At 38.2% G+C, this 22615-nt stretch overlaps 1 protein-coding gene across 4 annotated transcripts in view; it reads left to right on the top strand.

The window, feature by feature from the left end:
* Positions 1 to 22127, top strand: part of LOC110100270 (CBS domain-containing protein CBSCBSPB1) — an 84699-nt gene extending 62572 nt beyond the window's left edge. For 3 of the 4 annotated variants that reach the window (XM_028692155.1, XM_028692156.1, XM_028692157.1), the window contains 5 exons: positions 20857 to 20966; positions 21050 to 21183; positions 21290 to 21375; positions 21479 to 21568; positions 21713 to 22127. In XM_028692155.1, coding sequence (XP_028547988.1) covers positions 20857 to 20966; positions 21050 to 21183; positions 21290 to 21375; positions 21479 to 21568; positions 21713 to 21895 — 603 coding nt within the window. In that variant the 3' untranslated portion in view covers positions 21896 to 22127. Of the gene's footprint in view, positions 1 to 20856; positions 20967 to 21049; positions 21184 to 21289; positions 21376 to 21442; positions 21569 to 21712 lie in introns of those variants that run through there. The other variant, XM_028692158.1, reaches the window with a different exon arrangement.
* Positions 22128 to 22615: the final 488 nt, after the last annotated feature.

The following is a 22615-nucleotide window of genomic DNA, read 5'->3' on the forward strand; positions in this document are numbered from 1 at the left end:
TGGTTTGGTGTGAGAAAGATAAATCAATTTTCTCACAAGTCTCTGGTAAGCTGTCTTATCTACATTTAGACCTTCTTTAGCTTCTCCCAATTTAAGATTTGATTCTATTGGTGTTGGTGCTAGTTTACAAGCTAGCTTACATGTTTCTTTAAGAAGATCCTTAATATATTTTGTTGTGAAATGAAGATTCCTCTACTAGAGTTGGCCACTTTGTTTCTAAGGAAATATTTTAATCTATCAAGATCTTTGATCTCAAATTTCTTGGCAAGATATTTTCTCAGAATCACTTTCTCCTTTTCATAATTTCCCGTCAAGACGATGTCATCCGTATAAACTAATAAAATTGTGATTTCCTTTAGTCTGAGTGCTTGAAGAATAATCTGTGGTCCCCTTGGCTCTACTGATAACCATTATGTTTTTTTTTTTGGCAAGTAGCATTCATTAAATAAAGTAAAAGAGTACAAAAAAGATACAAGTTGATTTGGAAATACTGTCTTCCCATACAAAAAAGAAAAGTTGGAAGATCAATGTTATCAACAACTGTCCATATAGGAAAACATCCAAAAGGCAAGGAAGTAAAAAAGAAAGAAGACAACCACAGGGGCTTGATCATCACCCCAGAGCTCCGGCAGTGGGATTATTTAATTGTGGCACCCACTACAAAACACACAAGATGATCTCAACATTATTCTCCTGAGGGGACCCGGTCCCGGCCTATAATATCAGAAGGAGCCTTCTTCCTCTTCCTTGCGGTTGTGGCAATAGGCCCAAGTTGTTGTAGCTCCTTCGTGAAGTAAGCTGGAGAAACTCTGCAGTGTTTCTTTGTAAGTTTCAAAATTCTATTGGAAGTTTCCTCCAATGACTTGTCTTTTTAAGCACAGAACACAATATGTGTTGGGCCTACAATCTTTTGCACATCATCTCTGCGAGGAAGGCCTGAGTTAAGGACCTTTGATTTTTGCCTCCCTCTTCTGTGAATAAGGGTCCAAGGCTCATACCCCTCTACATTAGAACAACCTGGATTGTGATGAGAGGAGCCATCAAGAATGGGCATGCTATCATCAATTTGAGGCTTTGAAGTGGAAGCTAAGGAGATAGTGTTGGATGGCCTATTCTGATGTTCTCCCTTGGAGGGAGAGTGCAAAATTGTACGAGGTTGAGGTTTGATTGAAGGTTGTTCAGATCTAGAACTGCATTGTTCAATTTTATGGCCAATATGCCTACAATGAAAGCATAAGTGAGGAAGACCTTCAAACTCAATGCGTTGGAAGAACCTTCCCCTTCTCCCATTTATCCAAATCCCATATGGAAGCTTCTGAGCCAAGTCAATGCGAACACACTCTTGCATATGAGATTTTCCCCAATGAGCTAGTTTGCTCATCCATCCTTGTCGGATCTCCCATCATAGTGGCCATTCTTGCAAGATTGGAAGGGTCCCAATGCATGAGAGGGAGCTTTGGAAATCTAACCCAAATGGGGAGTACTATCCATTCATCTGGTCAATTGAGGAGGGTGACTAATGATTCAATCCTATGATGCTACCTTCTAGTCCCTGGACCACCCCAAAGGATGGCAACTCTAGCCTCCAAATTTGGAAGATACAAAGAAAGCACACTGGAGCAATGTTGATAATCTTGAATTCGCCCACATGAGACCACTTTCTGGAAAGCTCTGTATGTTGCAGCGAGACATGAATATGCTTGCCCAATAATTTGCCAACAACTGCACTCTCAAGCTTGGAGATGTTCTCGTCTACCTTTTATTCATTCAAATTCAAATAAATGCCATCTTCCGCAAGCACATTCTTCTTGGAAACATTGTCCAATTGAGTGTAAGAAGGTTTTCTCCAAGAAAAGGGTCCAGGAGTTTGATCACCAAAAACTTTGAGAGGGATTTGGGATGCCGATTGAGCAAAGGAGTGCTGAAATTCTGCATTCAGCCTTTCTGGGGCATTTCCACAAACAGCTTTTGGGCAAGAACCTGTAGCGTTGGAAGCAAAGGTGGCTGTCTTGGGAAATTTTTTTACACTTGCAGCAGGGATCAAATGGCCATGTATATCCATACCAATACCCACATTAATCCGAGCATTTAAGTTGCACTCAACAAAGACGTTCCCACACGGAACGGGCAAGTTTCGAAGACCAACCTGAGTTGGACGATCTTCACCGAACTCTTCGATTAGATTAGATCTTTGTGAAAAAAGCAAACCATCTTACTCAGCTTGGATGGGCTGCTCACGAACGGGCTTGAGCTTCGACTTGACACATCCCTATACATCATTGTAGGTTGGAGGTAGCTCACTGATGAACTGTCGTTCGACATGGTTGCAGGCTCCTGATAGCTTCAATCGTCCAGAGGTCCGATCGAGCCACCGTTAAGAACACGCATATAATTGCAACCACTCCCAAAGAAGCCTTCGAACGTTCAAAACCAGCCACCACAGATCGTGTGCAACTTGCACCTTTCGCTCATCGTGTGCAACTTGCAACTTTCAAACTGGTGCGTCCAACCCGACAATAGAAGCCAACGCTGCTTCGGAGTGATCCAAAATGACCTCATCGTGACCCTCCCAACTAGTACGAGCGGTTGAGACGCCATCAACTTTAATTGGAGCTCCACTTCGCCAGAATACCAACACGAATTAGAGCTGTCGTGACCCAAGGAAGTCTCGGTCATGGTCTGGGATGGAAGAAATGGAACTTCAAGTTCTGAAATAGGATCAAAGACCAAATCATAGCTAGAGGCACTAGCACCGACAAAAAATTTAACGAATCACCTATTCCGTCAGCCATAGTTGCTCGACTCCTGCTTGGATAGGAAACAAAAAGCTATCAAAATTATAGCCTTCGATCTTCTACGAGTGACAGGAACCTTATTCGAACCGTGATTCATAAGAAATATTTGGCTTGAAATTAAGAAGATCCAGCTCGATAGCCTTCGATCCTTGACCTTCCTAGACCTAGTAGTTACACCATGCTTTAAGCCCTTCCTACCGCAACCACCCCCGTCGGAGCTGGGAGGTGACTGCCGACCACCCCCCCTCATCTTCCCACAGCTTATGAAAGTATTGTATCGATATGGCTTTGCGTGCTGATAACCATTAAGTAGTATGACTTCTAAGAATCTTCCAAAGCAAACGCATGTAGAGGCTTTTTTAACCTACAAATTTTTTACCCTTAGATTTCTCTTTGAATCCTGGTGGAACCTACATAGATATTTTTTCCTCCTAGTCCCCATGTAGGAATGAATTTTTACTTTTCTAGATGCCAGTTGTAATTAGTTTATATCGAGAGTAGGATCCTCACGGTGTTCTTCTTGACCACAGGTGCAAAAGTTTCTGGTAGTCAATGTCCAATGTTTGAGTTTACCCTTTCGCCACCAATCTTGCCTTATACCTTTCCAATGTACCATCAGCATTGTATTTCATAGAGAACATCCATTTGCATCCGACTAATTCTTTTTTACTAGTAGGTCAGTGATCTACCAGGTTTTATTTTATTTTTGTCCAGGGCCTACATTTTATCTTTCATGACACTTTTCCAAATTTCATCAAATAAGACCTCAAAAATATTATTAGAAATATGAATATCATTTAATGTAACCAGAAAATTTGTTTGCGAAGCTGAGAAGATATGGAAGGATACAAAGTTGGTTTGAGGTACAAGGGAAGTTTTTTTAATGAACTTGTGTTTACCTCAATTTTAGTAGATTCAAATTATTGGGTCTGCTCTGGAGTATAGTTTAAATTTGTACGCTGGAATATACTTGCTTAAACCTCCTATTATCCATAATAGCTTTGTCCATAGTTCCCCTGTCTTTGATTTTAGGTTTAGGTGGATTTGTTTGCGGTGGAGCTAGAAGGTTAAGAGGGGCAAGTTCACTTTCCACATTTTGCTCAATTTCAGCCTCCTCCTGAAGATGAGGTTTGGTGAAATAGTGTTTTTGTTCATCAAAGATAATGTCAATAGATATAAGAGTTTTCTTAGTGGAGGGATGATAATATTTATAATCTTTTTGGGTGGATGAATATTCAACAAAGATACATTTGAGTTCTTTTGGATATAATCTTTTTCTATTTTGGCTGTGAATGTGAACATAGGCAGTGCACCAAAGATTTTGGTTGTAAGGTTATTATGGGTTTGGAATTTGGGATAAAAAGAGGATAGAATATCCTTTGGTGTTTTTAGTCCCAATATGCTTGAAGGTAGTTCGTTTATGAGATATGGAGCAGTCAAAAGGGCTTCCCTTAGTAGGATTTGGGTACATTGTGGTGAAATATAAGTACACGAGTGGTGGTTATTAGATTATCATTTTTTCTTTATGTAACCCCGTTTTATTGTGCGGTGTGAATATAGGAAGACTCATGAATGATACATTTTTTTTAAAGTAGGAGGATAGGGTTTGGTTAAAGTAATCTTGAGCATTCTCGGAACGAAAGTTTCTTATTTTCATCCCTAATTGGTTTTAGATCATGGTATGAAAAATGGGGAGGATAGTGCTAATATCAGATTTATTTTTGACGAGAGAGATCCAAGAGACTTGAGTGCAGTCATCAATAAAGGATACAAATGATCCGACCCCTAAGATTTTAGAGATTTTTGAGGGTCCCAAAATATCACTATGAATAAGATAAAATAGAGTATTACATTTCTCATGTTTATTTTGAAAAGAAACTCATTTATGCTTGGCTAACTAATAGGTTTCACAATAAAAAAATTCATTTTCCAACTTATGAAAATTTTTTGGGTACATATTTCTTATGACATCCAAAGATGGATGTCCTAATCTAAAATAGTAAATTTTTTATCAAATATGTATAATATAAAATAGCCATTGTTGATAAAATTAGATTTGTTTTGCTCGTCCAGGTAGCACAATCCATCTCTCTCCTTATCAAGTCCAATCTTCTTTCTCTATCTTTTGTCTTGAATTAAGCAACAAGTAGGGTTAAATAAGACTTGACAATTATGATCATTTGTAAATTTTTGTATGAAGATTAGGTTTATGGATGATTGTGGTATATGGAGCACATTTTTTAGGGTGAGGTAGGGAGATAAGGATATCTGCTTGGCTTGCTATTATGATAAGAGAACCATCAATAGTAATGATTTTCTTGTCACTTGGGCAAGAAGTATATTTGATGAAGTTGGTAAAAGAGTCTGTCATGTTATCTGTAGCTCCCGAGTCAATGATCCATAATTCTTTCAAATAATTTGTAGAGGCACTTAATCCAATAGATATAGGAAATTTTCCTAAAAGTGCAAGAGAAGATGCAGGTGATTTTTCAAGGGATGCCAAGAATTATTTTAGTTTATCAATATCTTCTTTATTGAGCTCTTGTGAGCTCCAAAAATTCGGCCGCGGCCTCCGACCATTGTTGCTTTTTTCTTTCGTGGGAGTTTTAACGGAATAAGTTCCGAGGTAAATTTTTGGAAGGCATATGAGTTTGTAGAGATTTCGCCCTCATTTTTGCAAGTACATGATGTTTTGAGTTCTGGTTTCCTATAGGCGCAAGCTCCTATAGTTAATTACCCCTCCTGATAACAAGAGAGAACTTTAGATTAAGTCTAGTCATCAATCAGATACGTATAAATACATGTTATCTGGCATATAGTAGTAGCGTGGGCATTGAGATTTGAAAAGTTTGGATGTTTTGAAATTTGGGTTGAAATATTTGAGAAGTTTGATATTAAAATTGAAAACATTCACCATCTTGCAGTTAAAGCGGATGGTTGGGGAATGGATGGACCCGATCAAGATCCCATGGTTCTGTCGACCCGGGCCATCGTGGTCCCTGGTTTACTTAGTCAAAGGTGGTAGTCGCCCAAACCTGACAGAAGAATCCTTATCAACAGCCATGAGTTGCTTTGTCCAAGGGTACCTTGTAGACAGGGGGTGGATGTTTGTCTAATGGGACGAATTTGAATCCACCTTAGCTAACAAAGGGCTTTGTTCCCTATCGATCATATACTATTGATTCATATCTCAAAGATTAGATGCCACTAAAGAGCGTATTGGCTCTGATCATATTCGGTATTTCGTGGTGCCATTTGGTGGCAAAACCACTCATTTCAGAGGGTCCCTGATGCTATCAAGAATTTATGTACTTTTTATTTTATTTGAACAATAGTATATTTTGTTTTCTATTTTATTTTATTTTCTTTTTTAGCTATCCAATGATGGGAAAGCATCCAATGATCATGGTAGATTGTGCATAAGGCTTGGTAGACCTTTGGTTTGCTGGCTCGATTGGTCCTTGGCCACTGATGGTTCACGGGTTGGCTGTTTGGAGCATATGGCATTGAGCTCATCCTCTTAAGTTGTTGAGCTGAAGTTTAGTAGCTCATTAATATCCAAAAAGGTACCTCATTAAGAAGATTTACTTTTGGAGTGGCCTTGTCCCTTCCCCTTCCCCTTTTCTTCTTGCCTCTTGGAAAACCGTGGCTTTCTCTTTAATGATGGCTAAATTCTATGCATAAAAGGTGTTGTTTTTCCATACTTTACCTCTTGGTATTCCGGCCATTTACTGTTTTCGCACCTGGGACTCTTCCTGAGTCCGTGACTCCTTGGTTCCGTGCGTGAGGCTTGGTTCCCGTGAATGCTTCTTCGATTTCTGGTTTGGAATGATCTTCAAAACACATGGGGAAGATTTCAATACTTATATTGCTTAGAATCTTGTGAAGATTAATTAAAGTGGCTTTTGGCATTCCCATACTTTGCCTATAAATATGAGATGATGAAGTGAAGGAAAAGAGTTGATATTTGTGAGCATATTTGCTATTAACCTGCGGGTTTATTCGGAAATCCTGCGGGCTCTTTCTAACCTTTCTTCTCGGGCTTCTAACCTCTTTCGTCTCTACGCAAGTGCCACTCCATCTGTATCCTTCTTCTCAACAGTGAAGCAACGTTAGGGTGTCGTGTCTTGGTTGATTTGGAAGCACTTGGACAGTCTTGCAGTGGTGGACCAACAGTTTGCTAGTCTTATGCACTTCTTTTATTTAATCTACTATTCGATGCATGTGTGGAACCCGCTCTGACGGTTGTCTGAGGATAGCGTCATTTTAATTTTCTTTATTTCTTTAAAATCTCCTAGTATTTATTGTTGTGTTTGTCAAGTTCTAATTGTCCATCTTTATTTTAATAAAGTTTGTTTTAAGTTCTAACCATTGCGTCAACTTCTTCTTGTGTGTCTACATCAATCCCGGGTCATAATCGTTTATTATGCGGTGCCATTTGGCTGCAAAATCGCCGGTAAGAGGACACGTACTACGTCCTTATTGGCAGGAGATTGTTTAAGAATGGATCCTAGTGATATTTTCTACTAGGCATTATCTCTATGCGAGATAAGTAAATTTTGATTTGTCCACCGTTGCAGATGGTGGATGGATTTTACTTTAAGCGGTTTGATGGATTATTTCAATTTTAAATATTTTGGATTTTAGGATTTTTTGAGATTTTTTGATTTTATGGGTATTTGGATGGCATTTGAAAAGTATCCGTGCATCCCTCCAGTTGAGATTTTCGTTCAACACGGCCATCATCGGGGTTACGTTAAATTCACTTATATTTTCGTAGGAATTTTGAATTTTGTGAAAATTTGGAGGCATTTGAAATGGTTGGAGTTAACCCCTCCGGTGGATATATTCGTTTAGTAGGGCCATCATCGGGGTATTTGGGATCATTTTTATTTCTGTGTTAAACTTTGTCGACCCTATTAACTTGTCGATAGGGGATTTCGTAGGCTTTATGCCTCTATTAGTGAATTTTCTTGATTAAAGGCCTTGAAGACCTATTATGAAAGTATTAAAACAAATATCTCGGTCAACGTCGTGACCGTATATTTGTTTAATGTTTCGAACCTTGTCGACTCCTATTAACCCGCATAGAAGGATCTGGCTCAAACTTAAATTTACTTGTTGACCCACGCAGCATCTCTTGACGTCACGTGTGTATCCAAAACACGCTTGTCGAAGCCTATGTAAGTTGTATGATATCATTTACCCCTTGTGCATCTATGTGCATACAAATTACGGTGCATGTGCAAGGGGGGTATTTTTGAATGTTTATCATTGATCATTTGAATGCGATGCTCTACTTGAAAGCTCGTATATGCCTTCTATCCGGTTGCATGAATGTTGCGGATCCGGTGGCATGTCGTAGCAACTTCTGAATATAGTTGTTCGCTGCCTTAAACTGGTAGACTATCGTGCACTATTTACATGATTTATGCAGGTAGATTGTAGTGCACTAATGAATCTTCTGCCTTGATTCGTATGTGCTTGCATTTGTTGTGGTTCTATTGCATTTTGCTTGTAGGCAATATATTTGATGTATAATAAATTTCCTATAGTAGTTCGTACGAGTTTCCATTTGCTACATGTCTCTCACTTTTGGCTGCAAAAGGATCGATATATTTTCCTGTAGTTGACATGTTGAGTGTACGACGGGTCTCTTTCACTGGCTCGTAGGCATTTGGATTTGGCATAGTCACTTTGTGTTTTTCTTATGGATGATACGTGGGATGTACAATGAATCTTCCACGACTGCTCGTATGGACTCATATTTGATATATCCACTTGTGGACAACACATTTGATGTAGGCAAGGCGGGGTCAAATCAAATTGGATTTTGATTTTGGTGAGCTTTAATTTCCTCTACTAAAAATCAGCTCATAAATGCTTTCCCACTACTTAGTCAGCTTATAATTTGGCTTTTATTGGTTTTATTTCCTCTTGCCTTTAACTCTTTGGTTTCCGCATTCATGTTTCTTCCCATTATTGTGTCTCTTTGGTTTCTTCTTTGAGAATAAAAACTTTTGGCTGGTTGTCTTTTCGTTTCTTCCCCCTGGTTGTTTTCCGGTGAAAAGCCCCGTTTCTTGGCTGGCTCTTTGGGTCCCATTTTGGCTGTTCCCGTGGCTTCTTGGCTGGGTTTTCGTGGCTTCCTGACTGCATTTCCCGTGGCTTCACCTCTCTATTTCCTGTGCAGTTTTTGGTTGCTGTTTTGTAATAAATGCTAGCTGTTTGGGATCTGTTTTTGGACAGAATTTGGATAGCTTTTTGTCCTTCCTCTTCCCTTTTGTTAATTTGTTTTAAATGAAGTTTTCTGTGGTTGTTTGGCTCCCCTTTTGTGCCTATATATAGAGAGTTTGTGGTTGTTTTAAAAGAGTTGTTGTGATGATGATTTTTGGATAAAACCTGCGAGTTTCTTTAGAATAGCTTACGAGCTATGTCCTTCACCTTTCTCTCATCTCTATAGCTTGCGAGTTATACTTCGTCTAGTCTTCTAATCTCTTTCTTTTATCCGCAAGTGACCACCCCACCTGTATCCTTCTTCTCAACGGATGAAATGCAGTTTTAGGAGTTTATGTTTTGAAAGTTTGTAAGTTCTTTTGTAAGTGTCTTGTAAGCGTCTTTTGTTGTGTCTTTTTTAGTATTTTGTGTATCTTCTAGTTTCTAGGAAGAGTGTCTTATGTTTTGCAAAAATTTGGTGCTCTTCTCAAATTTTTGCTTGCATCAATTTGGTATCAGAGACTGGTTGTCGAGTGAGTCTTGGTGTAATGTGAGTTTAGGTTTTGATGATGATTTTTTGATAAACCTGCGGGTTTCTTTGGAATAGCTTGCGAGCTATGTCCTTCACCTTCCTCTACTCTCTATAGCTTGCGAGCTATACTTCGTCTAGTCTTCTAATCTCTTTCTTCTATCCGCAAGTGATCACCCCACCTGTATCCTTCTTCTCAATAGATGAAATGCAGGTTTAGGAGTTTATGTCTTGAAAGTTTATAAGTCCTTTTGTAAGTGTCTTGTAAGCATCTTTTGTTGTAAGTGTCTTTTTTAGTATTTTGTGTATCTTCTAGTTTCTAGAAAGAGTTTCTTATGTTTTACAAAAATTTGGGGGCTCTTCCCAAAATTTTGCTGGCATCAATTTGATATCAGAGCTTAGGTTTTGGTGTCTTCCTTTCTATTTCAAAAAATAAAAAAAAATTATGAACCCTCATCGACAAACAGAGGATCCAAAGCAAGAAAAAGATACATATGAGGTCGTCACTTACGGAGAGAAGAAGGAGATAAGAAACCCGAGACGAAGAAGAGGCATTTAGCCGCAAGCTATCAAAGAAAACCCTCAAGATGCCTAGAAGAAGGAAGGACATACATAGCTCACAAGCTATCAAAGAAACCCTGAAGTTTCTTCCAAAAACCAACACAACACTCTTTTCTATTACAAAACATCTAATATATATAGAAGTAAAGGGGGCAGCTAAACAACCGAAGTTTCTCCCATTTAAACTAATTAAAAAGGGGAAATTGAAGACCAACAATCAATCCAGAACAGCACCCGAACAACCACACAAAAAATTGGGAAAAGGTAGCCAAAAGGGAACCGAAACAGCAGCCAAAGGGAACCGAAATAGCAGCCAAAGGGAACCAAAACAGTAGCCAAAGGGAACCAGAACAGCAGCCAAAGGGAACCGGAACAGACAGCCAAAGGGGATCGAAACAGGCAGTCAAACGGGGAGGAATCAATCACGGAAAGGGCAGCCGCCTGGGGAAGAAACTGAAGCATCAAAATAGCCCCAAAAGTGGGGGAAAACCGAAGCATTAAATGGCTCATAAAGGGGAAACTGAATAGGCGTCTTTTGGGAATTAAAATCGGTATGGAAAACACCAAAAGGCCTCTTTTTCCTACATCAACATTAGATACACAGTATGGTTTCCTACATCAGTTCGTAGGAGTTTGTATTTGTTATAATCCTTTTGAATTTTGCTCATAGATGTCAGTTGGCGATTCTTCCACAAATGGCGGGAGATCCTCTGGCAGCCGGTTCCGATCGTTGGAGTAGTGAGGATCTTTATCCTCATGTCTTGCGCAAGTGTGATTCGATTCCAGTTCAGAAGATTGTCGTTAAGGAAGGTCCTTTGACTTTTAAAGAACCTAAGATTGATGTTCCTAAGAAAAGCTCTCATGTGATAGGAAAAGGCAAACTTGTTGATGATGAAGGTATGTTCAAGACTCCTAATTCCAAGTGTGATTTTTCATTATTGAGGAGCCAAATAACTGTGAAGAAGCATCCTCTTCGGATATGAATCTTCTTGTGAAGAGATTTGGTGTAGTGAATGGTACGGGTAATACAAAGAATCTTTGTGCTGAGAAGGACACTTCAAATGTTTGTGATAATGTGCAAGAAGGTGTTAATGTAGCTATCAAAGGCAGGGAGGGAGTTGCTTCAGCAAATCTGTGGAGTAGGTATCACAATATCAAAATAACTTATCAAATGACTTATCTATTATGTCTGATGATGGTTTGACGGTAAAATTGTATGAACCAAATGTCAAAATTAATTATGAGAAGTTACAATTTTCATTAATTGTGAAGGTATTTGGCCGAAATATTCCAGTTCAATTGATTGCGAATGAATTGCATTGACAGTGGATGCAGTTTGGCAAATTCCATCTAACTATTCTTGGGTTAGGATGGGTTTTGTGCTCATTTTTTTATATAAAGCTATGGAAAATGTGTTATATGGTGGTCCATGGTTTGTAATTGGACATATAGTGGGGATTGACAAATGGAATGTTGAATTTTCAACCACTTCTTTAAAAGGATTGACATCTCCTGTGTGGGTGAGGATGCCATATTTACCTCTTCATTGTTGGAATGAGGTAAATATTTCTAGAATTGCTTCTATGGTTGGAGTACCTTTGCTGTTAGATGGGAATATATTTCAGTGGGGTCGCAAGGGTTTGTGTTCGGTTAGATTTAGATAAGAAGTTTCCTTTGGGCTTTTGGGTAGAGGGTAAAGATGGTCGATTTTTTTTTTTATAGTGGTGGAGCATGAATTTTAGAAAGATTGGATCGATGTCTTATAAATTCTGCTGCCTTGAAATATTTGAATTTGGCAGTTGTGAAGCATTTGGCTAGAGTGGCCTTGGATCATTGCCCTATCATGCTGAAGATATTCTCTGCAGGAATTCGGAGAAAAAGAACTTTTGAGGTATGCAAATGTGTGGTCAACTTACCCTGCTTCTTATGCTATTGTTGCTCATTCATGGAAGAAATCTATCTACGGTGATGAGGTGGAGGTTTTCAATAAAATGTTTAATAGAGCTTTAAAAGCTTTATTTTTTTGGAGTAAAGCTAAGCATAAGAATTATATGAATTGAAGAATAAGCTCAAAGTGGAAATTCTGAAGTTGAAAGAGGAAGAGGCTAGCGGTAATGGAATTTCAGACCATAATCTGTTTTTGCTGAAATCTAAAGTTGGTGAACTTAACTCTACTTTTGAACGGCTAAATACATGGTGGAAGGAGAGATCGAAAGTGCAATGGATGAAAACTGGTGATGCCAATTCAAAATTCTTTCATTCATATGCGACGGCAAGGAGAAATGGCAATTGGATAAATCAAGTGAGAGATAGTAATGGGACTTTGATTGAAGACAAAGAAAAGATGGAAAAAGTTTTCTTTAACTTTTTTAAAGACAAATGGAGGGAACGTCATTGTTGCTTGGATGGATGACCCGCTACTTCATTAAAGATTACAAAATCTGATAAAAAGTTGCTGGATAAGGACTTTTCCAAAGACGAATTGGAGGTGGTGATTAAGCAATTGGAGGATAATAAGTCACTAGGTAACAATGGGATTACTCTTTCATTAAAAATTATTGGTCTTTTATCAATAATGATGTGTGGAGGGCTATAATTTTTTTTTTCATTCATAAAGATATGTTCTGGTTCGAAAGAAACAAGTGTGGTTTTGATCCCTAAGGTCAAAAATCCTTTTTTGCCTTCTAACTACTGTCCTATTACTCTTTGCAATTCAATATACAAAATAGTGGCAAGGATTTTATTGAACAGGATGAACTCTTTACTTTCAAGAATCATTTCTGATGTTTAGTATGCTTTTATTAAAGGACGGTCTATGTCAGATCAGATTTTACTTGCACAAGAAATTATTAATAAATTGAGATATTCTAAGTCTAAAAAGGGTTTATGGCAATGAAGATCGATATGGAACAAGCCTACGATAGTATGAGTTGGGGTATTTTAGATCTTGTGCTTGATAAAGTCGGTTTTCCAAAAAAATTCTCAAATCTTATCATGGAATGTGTAAATTGCCCCAAGTTCTCTATTATGGTCAATGGAGTAAATTTAGGTTGGATTGAGGCAAAGAGTGGATTTAGACAAGGGTGTCCACTTTTCCCTTATCTTTTTATTATGTGCTCCAACTATTAACTGATTCTTTTGATCAAAAAGGTAGGAGTGTGGGAATTAAAGTGGCTCCGGCTGCTCCGTTGATTTCACATTTGATGTATGCAGATGATATTTTTGTTTTTTCTGATGCTAAGTGTAAGAGTTTGAAGAAAGTTAAAAAAATTATCAATGATTATTGCAAGTGGACGGGACAGAAGATTAATTTGCTCAAATCTTCTATCATGTTTGGCAAATCAATAAAGAGGAGAATTTATAGAAAATTATCGAAGAAAATGGGCTTCAGAATGGTAAGTGAGATGGAGTATCTAGGGGTGAAAATTGTGTTAAGAAGAAAAGTTTACTCAGATTTTCAAAATCTGATTGAAATAACTTCGAATAGATTGAATATTTGGGGGAATAAATTCATATCTTTAGCCGGGAAGTTAATTTTGCTTAAATCAGCTTTTCTTTCATTGCCTTTATTTTTGTCATCTTATTCATCAATCCCAATGGGGATTTTGAATGATTTTGATAAAATGTGTAGGAATTATTTGTGGCATAAAAATGATGGTAATTTTGGCATTCATTATGTTGCTTGGAGTATTTTGTGTATGCCTAAGACAAAAGGAGGTTGGGGATTGCAGTCGGTTGTTGATAACTTTGGTCCCTTGAGAGAAAAGTTTGCTTGGAACTTCATTTCCAAACCGGATTCACTTCTTAACAGAACCTTGATTGCTAAATATGGAGAAGAACTTTGGAATGTTAATAAAAAGAGCTGCCTGTCTTCTACATGGAAAATCATCTTACATGGAGCAAAGTTTTTACATCCCTTGGTAAGGTGGAAGATAGCTTCAGGTGTGAAGATCAGCACAGTTAAAGACATATGGATCCTGGATAGAAGTATAGAAAAGTGGCCGACAATTGTAGTTAATTTACTTCAGAAGAAGATTTTCTTTCGGTTTTCATTACAAATGGTGAATGGAATATTGAAAAATTGAAACAGAGGTTTGGTAATCTATTGGTGGAGATTATTCTTGAGATACCTATAAATTCTAACTTACTGAAAGATCAATGGGAATTGTTGTTTAAGTGTTATGGAAAATCTATTACAGTGCTAGCATCAGAGGGATTATATGCAAATGCAGCTGAAGATAATTACTGGAGTTGGCTGAAGAAACTTAAATTAAGACCTCAAGTTGAGTTTTTTTGGTGGTGTTTGAAGAGAGATGCTATTCCTTCTAATGCTTTTCTTTGTTATAGGAGGTTGGCTGTCCGAGGGGTTGTGCCGTCAAGGAAGATATGCTTCATGTAGCAATTCAGTGTGGAAAGCTTATTAAGGTGTTAAAAACTCTTACGAAATGGGGATTTCATTTTCCAGAGTTTACTTCTTTTGAGGAATGTTTAATTTTTCTTCAGCAAAGTACTTTGTATTATTCTTTTTAAGTAAACCCGTATTGTTCAGCTGTATTTCTATGTTGGAAGAGCAGGAACAAAGTAGTTCACGGTGGTTCGGAGGATTGTGTTTCTCACATTGCTACTAATGCTGTAAGTAATGCATCTGCATCTTTTCAATTAGATCACGTTTCGGAGATCTGGGATACCAATTAGCTTGGAGAGCTGTTTCAAAATTCTTGATGTCCTTCTCCTCCTGGATGGATCAAATTAACTTAGGTGCATCTTTAACAACAACTAATAAGGCGGGTATTGGTGGAATTTTCAGAGATTGTAAAGGAATATTTTTATGTGCTTTTGGGGTAAGCCTATTGCATTGGGACTGTTCTCAAGTTGATATTCTCTCTGTTATCTCACTTAGAAGATTTATTCAAGATTGGATGCATGTAAGTGTTGGTATTATCATTGAAGATGATAACTTTAATGTTATTAAATTCTTTCAGAAACTTGTGAATAAAGAGGATATTGAGATGGAAATTTTAATTCCAAAGGATTTAATCTTTCTTATTGATTTTAACAAAGTTTTATTTCATTTTGTTAGGTAAGAATGTAATAAGCTTGCCGACATGTGTGCAAGATTAGCTCTTTCTTATGATTTTTTTTTGGGATAATCTCAATTGTAATAAAATTCCTCCTCCCTTTTTAGCTTTGTTAAATGAGGAATTTAGTTGTTCGTATTTTAATCTTAATAAAATGCTTTTTGTAGTTTCTTTAAAAAAAAAGAGTTTAATTCAAATTGAATTCAAGTTCTATGTTGTCCAAGTCATTCAAGTTCTATGTTGTCCAAGTCATTCAAGTTCAAATGCATATCTGAGTCCCCTTTAATTTGTTCATTGATGCTCATTTGGATGATCAGAATTATCATCTCATACTTGTATTTTATTATGATCGTATTCATCAAGTTAAGGTCAAACTCTCATGCTCTTGGCTTAAATCCTTTTGCTTTGTTCAAATTTGAGGTATATTCAATGCCAAGTTCAAGCCCCATTTGATTTTGTTGAGCTCAAGTATTCTTGTACCAAATTCATTTTGAGTTCAATGTAGTCTATCTCAAATTTTTGTTTGGATTCCAGTTGCTTAAGTTATGTTCATTTAGTGTTCAAATTAAGTTCACATTTGAGCTAATTTAATTTTAATTAATTATTTGAGTTCCAAAATATGTCCCCTACTGTCTAAGAATTTGCAAGTTCAAGTCCCCTGGTATCTTTTGAGTTCAATCAAGTTCAAGTCCAAGTTCACTTTTTTTGTTCAAGTCCTTGTGCACTTTTGTCTGAATTTCGGTAGCCTTCCGGTGTCTCCCCCGTTTAGGGGAAAAACCAAGAGACTAGCCCTCCCATTGTCGCTACTTGAGCACTTCAAGTAGGCGTCAAATGACATTGCAACCGCAAATTCATCAATCCTCGCCCGCTGCATGAGCGTTTGAGGGTCTTCGGGCACCTATTGAAAGGAGCACAAGGATTTCCCCACGTATGGGTACTTTGTTTTGCCCTCCTCATGCTACATGAGCGGTCTAGAGATTATCTACCTCGTCGCAAGCGCCGCATCAGTTTCCCTCCCTACTACGCTACGTGAGCACGTAGGGGGTTTGTCGGCTCGTCGCAAGACACTAGAGAAGTATTTTAGGTTAGAAAATTTATACCTTTGCAGCCGGGCCAACGATGATGACAAAATGCACAAAAATCAACACTCATTTTTATTTTTTTCCTTTCTTTCTTTTTTTTTTTAAATCTTTTTTTTTAATCTTCCTCTCTCTCTCTCTCTTATATATATATATATATATATATATATATATATGTATACATGTATATATTGTATTACATGTATACATATATATATGATAATAGTAATTACAATAATACTAATTAAAATAATAATATTAATTATAGATTAATAATAAATAAGAGAGAGAGATGAGGGATACTGTAAAGGGGTAAAAAGGCCGGTAAAGCAGCATGAGAGGGAAATCAGGTAAAAGAGCTGGAGGGAACTTTCGTATAAGGATGGATGCTTGCTTTGAGAGCCGACTACAGGAGGTTACGGCTCAAATTCGGGTTCAAGCCTGCAAGAAGTAAGATCGAAGTGTGGTTTTTGGAGTTCTTCGATCACGAAGCTAAGAGAGGAAATAGAGTTGGCGTCGGTCTGGGGCGATTTTCTTTTGGGTCGGAAGTGCTCGGGATGAGGAGTTCAGCTCTGCGCTATATGGGGATCGGCAAAGGATGTTTGTAAGAGCAGTATGAGATGGACATTGGGTTTCGGTTCGCTGCAGTAGACTTTAGAGGGAGGTCAGATCTGATCTGGCAGTAAAGGCTTCAATAAAGGAGATGGGAAGACGCTCTCTCTCTCTCTCTCTCTCTCTCTCCTCTCTCCTCTCTCTGATCAAACAAAATGGAGTGGAGCGTCACGGGCATGCTCGTATTGCGAACTGACAAGGAATCAGTGGGAGGTGCAAAGCGGAGATTGTGGATTTAGTTTTAGGGCTGGAAGTAGCTGCGCAAAGAATGGCGAGAGATAAAGAGTTTTCAGCCACTGGAGCTCGCATGTGTGCGGAAAGAAGAAGTGATCCGTTGAAGTCTTTGTTTGTTGCGTTTTAACTACAACAAGGCAGTGATAGCGTATGCGAGAATAAGGAGTGCGCAGTTTGAGGGTATGGCAGCACTGTATATGCGGCAATTTGACAACGATTGGCGGACTCGGCATGGTTTGCTGACATACAGTAATCATTTTGAAGCATTTTTTTTATTATTATGTGAGGTCTACATACATTATACAATACATACATACATATATATATATATTATAACATATATATGTATATATATATATACACTATTATGTATATATCTACACTAGTATTATTATATATAACACATATATATATATATATATAACATTTGTATATATACTATATACTATAATATATATATATATATCTATATATATATATATTATATATAAATAGTATATATATATGAAAATAACTAATTAACAATAATATTATTAATTATAGATTAATAATAAATAAGAGAGAGAGGGAAAGAGGGATTACTGTAATTGGGTGAAAAGGGCCCGGTAAGCAGACATGAGAGAAATCAGGTAAAAGAGCTGGAGGGAATTCGGTATAAGGATGGATGGCTTGCTTGAGAGCTCGACTACAGAAGGTTTCGGCTCAAATGGGTTCAGCCTGCAAGGAAGTAAGATCGAAGTGTTGGTGGATTTCTTCGATCACGAGCTAAGAGAGGGAAACATAGCTTGGCGTCGGGTCTGGGGCGATTTTCTGTTTGGGTCGGAAGTGCTCAGGTATGGAGGGAGTTCGACTTGCGGCTATATGGGGGATCAGCAAAGGATTGTTGTAAAGAGTAGTTGAGATGGAGGCTTGGGTTTGTGGTTCGGCCTGGAGCAGATTAGAGGGAGGTCGGATCAGATCTGGCAGGTAAAGGCTTCAATAAAGGAGGTGGGAAGAAGCTCTCTCTCTCTCTCTCTCTCTCTCTCTCTCTCTCTCTCTCTCTCTCTCTTGATCAAACAAAATGGGAGATGGAGGCGTCGGGCAGGCGTGTTCTGCGAACTGGACAAGGAAATCCGGTGGGGAGGCGTCAAAGGGAGATGTGGATTTAGGTTTGAGGTTGGAAGGTAGCTGCGGCAAAGGAATGAGCGAGAGGAAAAGAGTTCAGCCGCTAGAGCTCGCGTGTGGGAAAGAAGAAGTGATCCTTGAAGTCTTTGTTTGTTTGCGTTTTAACTACAACAAGGGCAGTGACAGCGTATGCGAGAGATGAGACGCGTCGTTTGCAGGGTATGGAGAACTGTATATGCGGCAGATTTGACAGGATTTGGGCGAGACCTCGGCATGGGTTGCCGACTACATGTATTCATTTTGAAGCATTTTTTTATTATTATTATGTGGAGGTTAACATCTCTCTGAAGCTGAACTGCATTTCTGGTTTGGGCTGATTTCTTGTAGTGTTGGCTTATGATGTGCCTTTTATCAGTCCTTTGGGGCTTTTTATATATCTTCCTGTATGTCTCTTTTGTGTGTCTTAATTTCTTGCATTAGCTTCACCAAAGGTAGTCTTTTTCTTTAGATTTTTAGGAATCCTAACCTTTTCCTTTCCATGATGCCTCTTTGGTTGACACCATTGTTGAACCTTCAACTACTTTTAGCTCCAACATTACCCCTCGTCGGCTTTTCTCAGCACGAATGAGAGAATGGTCTAGTTCAATGAAGGTGTCTCCTCTTTGCCAATGATCTTAACTCTAACTTGATCAAACTCCGTATTTAACATGCAAGAAAGTCATACCCTCTATCTTTCTCAATAATGTTTATTGGGATAGCAACATCTTATGGAAACTTGGTCTCTATGCATCTTTAGTGATCAAGGCTTTGAAGGAGAGTGACATATTCAATCCCGATTTTGTTCCTTATTTTGGGCTTCCCACCTTGACTTAATTTCAAAGATTTGTGCAACTCCCCAGCTTTTGAGAATGTTTGCTTGGTGGCATCCCATATGTTATTTATAACAGAGAGGAACATGAAAGTATCGCTAATTTCTGTAGTTATGGAATTCCATAACCATGACATAATCATGGAATCTCCTTCATCGCATGCCAAAAAATTAGGATCTTCGTTTTTTGATTTTAACTCAAGGAGGTAATTCATCTTTCCTTTCCCTTTCAAGTAGGTCTTCACAAATTGAGATCACTTCAAATAATTCTTCCCATTTAAGCGATAGGTAAGTTTATTATTTTGGAGATATCTTCCTTGGTGGATCATAGAGTCCTTCATACAACATTGGGAGGAATTAGCTTCAAACATTTTTGTGGCAAAGGATAGCGATGAAGGCTATATTAATCAAGCCAGCAAGGTGCAGGACAACAATGAAGGCTGTGCTGGTTATAAGAGTAGCAACAATTACAAGAGAAGGTCGACAATGATGGCCACTTGCTCCTCACTTTTCCTTCTCTTTACTTTATGAATGACAACGACAATGAAGGATGGTGGTGGAAAGTGACAGATTATATCTCTTTAGTTATTGATACATGTTAAATTCAGAGAATTGGAGAGGGAATGGCTTAGTTTTACGGCTCAAACCTATCCATATTTATAGATCTGTACAAGATATCTTAATAAAGAAATTAATAATTATAGAATCCTACATAATTGCTCTAATACAATCTTTCCTAAGTCAGTCACCTAAATATGGAAGGAGATCGGCACAATCCTGCTGAGCCTCCCATGGATACCTATACTTGCGGTGGGATCAAAATGCTAAGGGACGACAGAGATCAACTCAATCCAAGTGAGCCTCCCATGGATCCACTTCCTAGCCATGTGATCAAAATGCCAAAGGACGGATAGGATTTAACAAAAATCTTTGATTCATCAGTGCTCCACATCTTTGGCACCTCCTTTCCTGAGCAAGTTTGCAGTTGATGTCCCTTGGCCAAGCTCTTTAGCTTCTTATGTTTGGCACTCTGGGTTCGTCGGAAGTGGCATGCTGTATGAGCTCTAAAAAATAGAAATTTTAGATTTTTGTGAGTTATCTTCAATGCTAGTTGAACTTGCATGGTGATCTCCATTCAATAATCCCTGGAGATTTGGCTTCATCACTTTGGTTCTAAGCTTCCGAGTGACTTGCCGTAGATGGAGGTACGGGTCTTCTTTTGTGAATGGTTTGATCTCCATGAAGAGTGGGTGGATATGTCATTACTAACTTTGAACCTATGAAGAGATGTGCATTTATGTACATTAATATTGATGTCACTTATATTTGAATCAGTTTCACTGCGGGTTGCATTTTTTGCTTTCCGCTGAGCTAAGATGTATTCTGCGGACATATTTTGATTCATTAGTCTCATGTTCCTGAGCAAGAATTATGGAAAGTTAAATATTCTTATGCAAATATACTAATACTATACTAATAATATCAGTTCATACATTAAGGCTTCATTTGAGACGGCTTTTTCATTGCTTCTTAAAACAAATTTTTAGTTCCACTATTAAAATTTTAGTACTAGAAAATAGCTTTAAGAAGCAGTAAGAAAGCCGTCTCAAACGATGCCTAAGTCATCAGTAAGCTGACCAAATATACATATCCACATATTCCTGTTTAGCTGACTTTTGTAACCAAAATGAGGACTCTAGTCTTTACTGTTTTTATATTAGCTTGATATTAGAAATACTCTATTATTTAATCGATGATCATTAGTGTCCATTTATTTGATTAGATGGGAAGCAGTGGCGTGCGTGGAGCTGAGACAACACATTCTCTGATTCCGAAGTTCTGGGAATCAGCAATGTCAATAAGACCTTTTGAAGATGATGACGACAGTTGCAGGTTTCGTAGTCTTTTTTTCAATGGTCAATGTAAAGTTTATTTTGGTGGTGATCATGCACGCACTTACTAAGAATCTGTTCCAGTGATAATTCAATCAAATTAGCATCTGATGGAACGGACACAGTGAGATCTACTGCATTTCATCAGTATTCAGGCTTCTCCATTTTTGCTTTTAAAGTTCAGGATAGGAAAGGCAGGATGCATAGATTTCACTGTGGTAAGCATGCTTCGTATAATTATTCATGTCATCTTAAATCGTAAGTTAATTCATTTATAATGCTGATATTCGATCTATTGTTTAACATGGATTCCTATTGTTCAAGGCATTTCAAGCTTGACGGAACTCATGGCTTCTATCCTTCAGAGGGTAGGTGATGACATTGATAGGAATAATCTCCCCTTGATCTTGGTATGCTTGACATTCTTCCATCCCACTTGAAAGATGAGATTATATTATAACATGTAGTTTCCTTCAGAGGATAAAATTGATGTCTTTGGTGCTAACGTCCTAGTACGAAGATGAAGACCATGATAAGGTTGTTATTGCATCGGACAATGACCTTCAAGCAGCAGTAGAGCATGCGAGGCAGCTTGGTTGGAAGGTATCATCAACATCCGTCATGATGCTTATTCGTTCTCTTCTTTTGGGTTTAATCATTTTCTTTCAGCTGCTTGGTTGCTGAATTTAAAAGGAGCCATCAAAATATGCTCAGAAGTTAGAACTGCATTTTGTTGTGCTAATGCAGGGTCTTAGACTGCATTTAGAATTCCCAGGCTTGTCTGCTAGTCGGAAGAGTCTTGGTGGGTCAATAGGAACAGAACATGCTCATAGGGATGCATGGGCCTCGGCATACAGTGCAGTGGCTGCAGGAGCTGCCCTAGTCGCTGGTCTTGGTGTTATGGCTTATCTCAAGAGATCCAGCACATAAAGCCTATCATAAAAATATGCATTATCCGTATAGACCCTAAAGAAGGAGAATAATCAGGAACTAGCCGATGGTATTGTAATACTGATCATTCTCTACAAAAATACAATATATAATTTCAAGGACACAGTTGTTTTGTCCTACTTGAATAAAATCACAACTTAGATTGAATTCAGGATCAAAGTACTGTAATGGTTTTTTTTTTAACCTAATGAAAACGTTTACATTAAACTCATTAAGCATTGTTGGTGTGGGTTTAGCCTAAATCTGACAGTTGAGGCATGTTAGCATAAATTCTTTCTATACTTAAGCCTCTTGATGATGCTAGTGCTTAGTTGCTCTACAAAGCCCTACATGGGGTCCTGGTTGAGTACCCATGCTTTACTCGAACGGGCTTCGCCCACCCATGCCCACCCATGGTGACTTTCGGGATGTCGTACCCGCCTATATCCACCCACTTTCCATAGTTTTTGAACGCAATTTGCCAAGGATTGATGGCCTTGAGGCTTGTTGTCATTTGCTCTGATTGTAAACTTTCAAATCGCATATCAGAATTTACCAGTTGCAGCGTGGTTAAGTGGTGCACACTAAGTAGTGAGGATTGCAGTAATATAAGATATACGGTGATTAGCAATGTAAATTAATTTATCCCCCGATGTTGAGTACTCACCCATATCCACCCACAAGGTCATGAGCGTACCTATACCTACCTATACCTAATCC

This window comes from Dendrobium catenatum, unplaced genomic scaffold, assembly GCF_001605985.2.
Source record: "Dendrobium catenatum unplaced genomic scaffold, ASM160598v2 original_scaffold_131100, whole genome shotgun sequence".
Lineage (NCBI taxonomy): Eukaryota > Viridiplantae > Streptophyta > Magnoliopsida > Asparagales > Orchidaceae > Dendrobium > Dendrobium catenatum.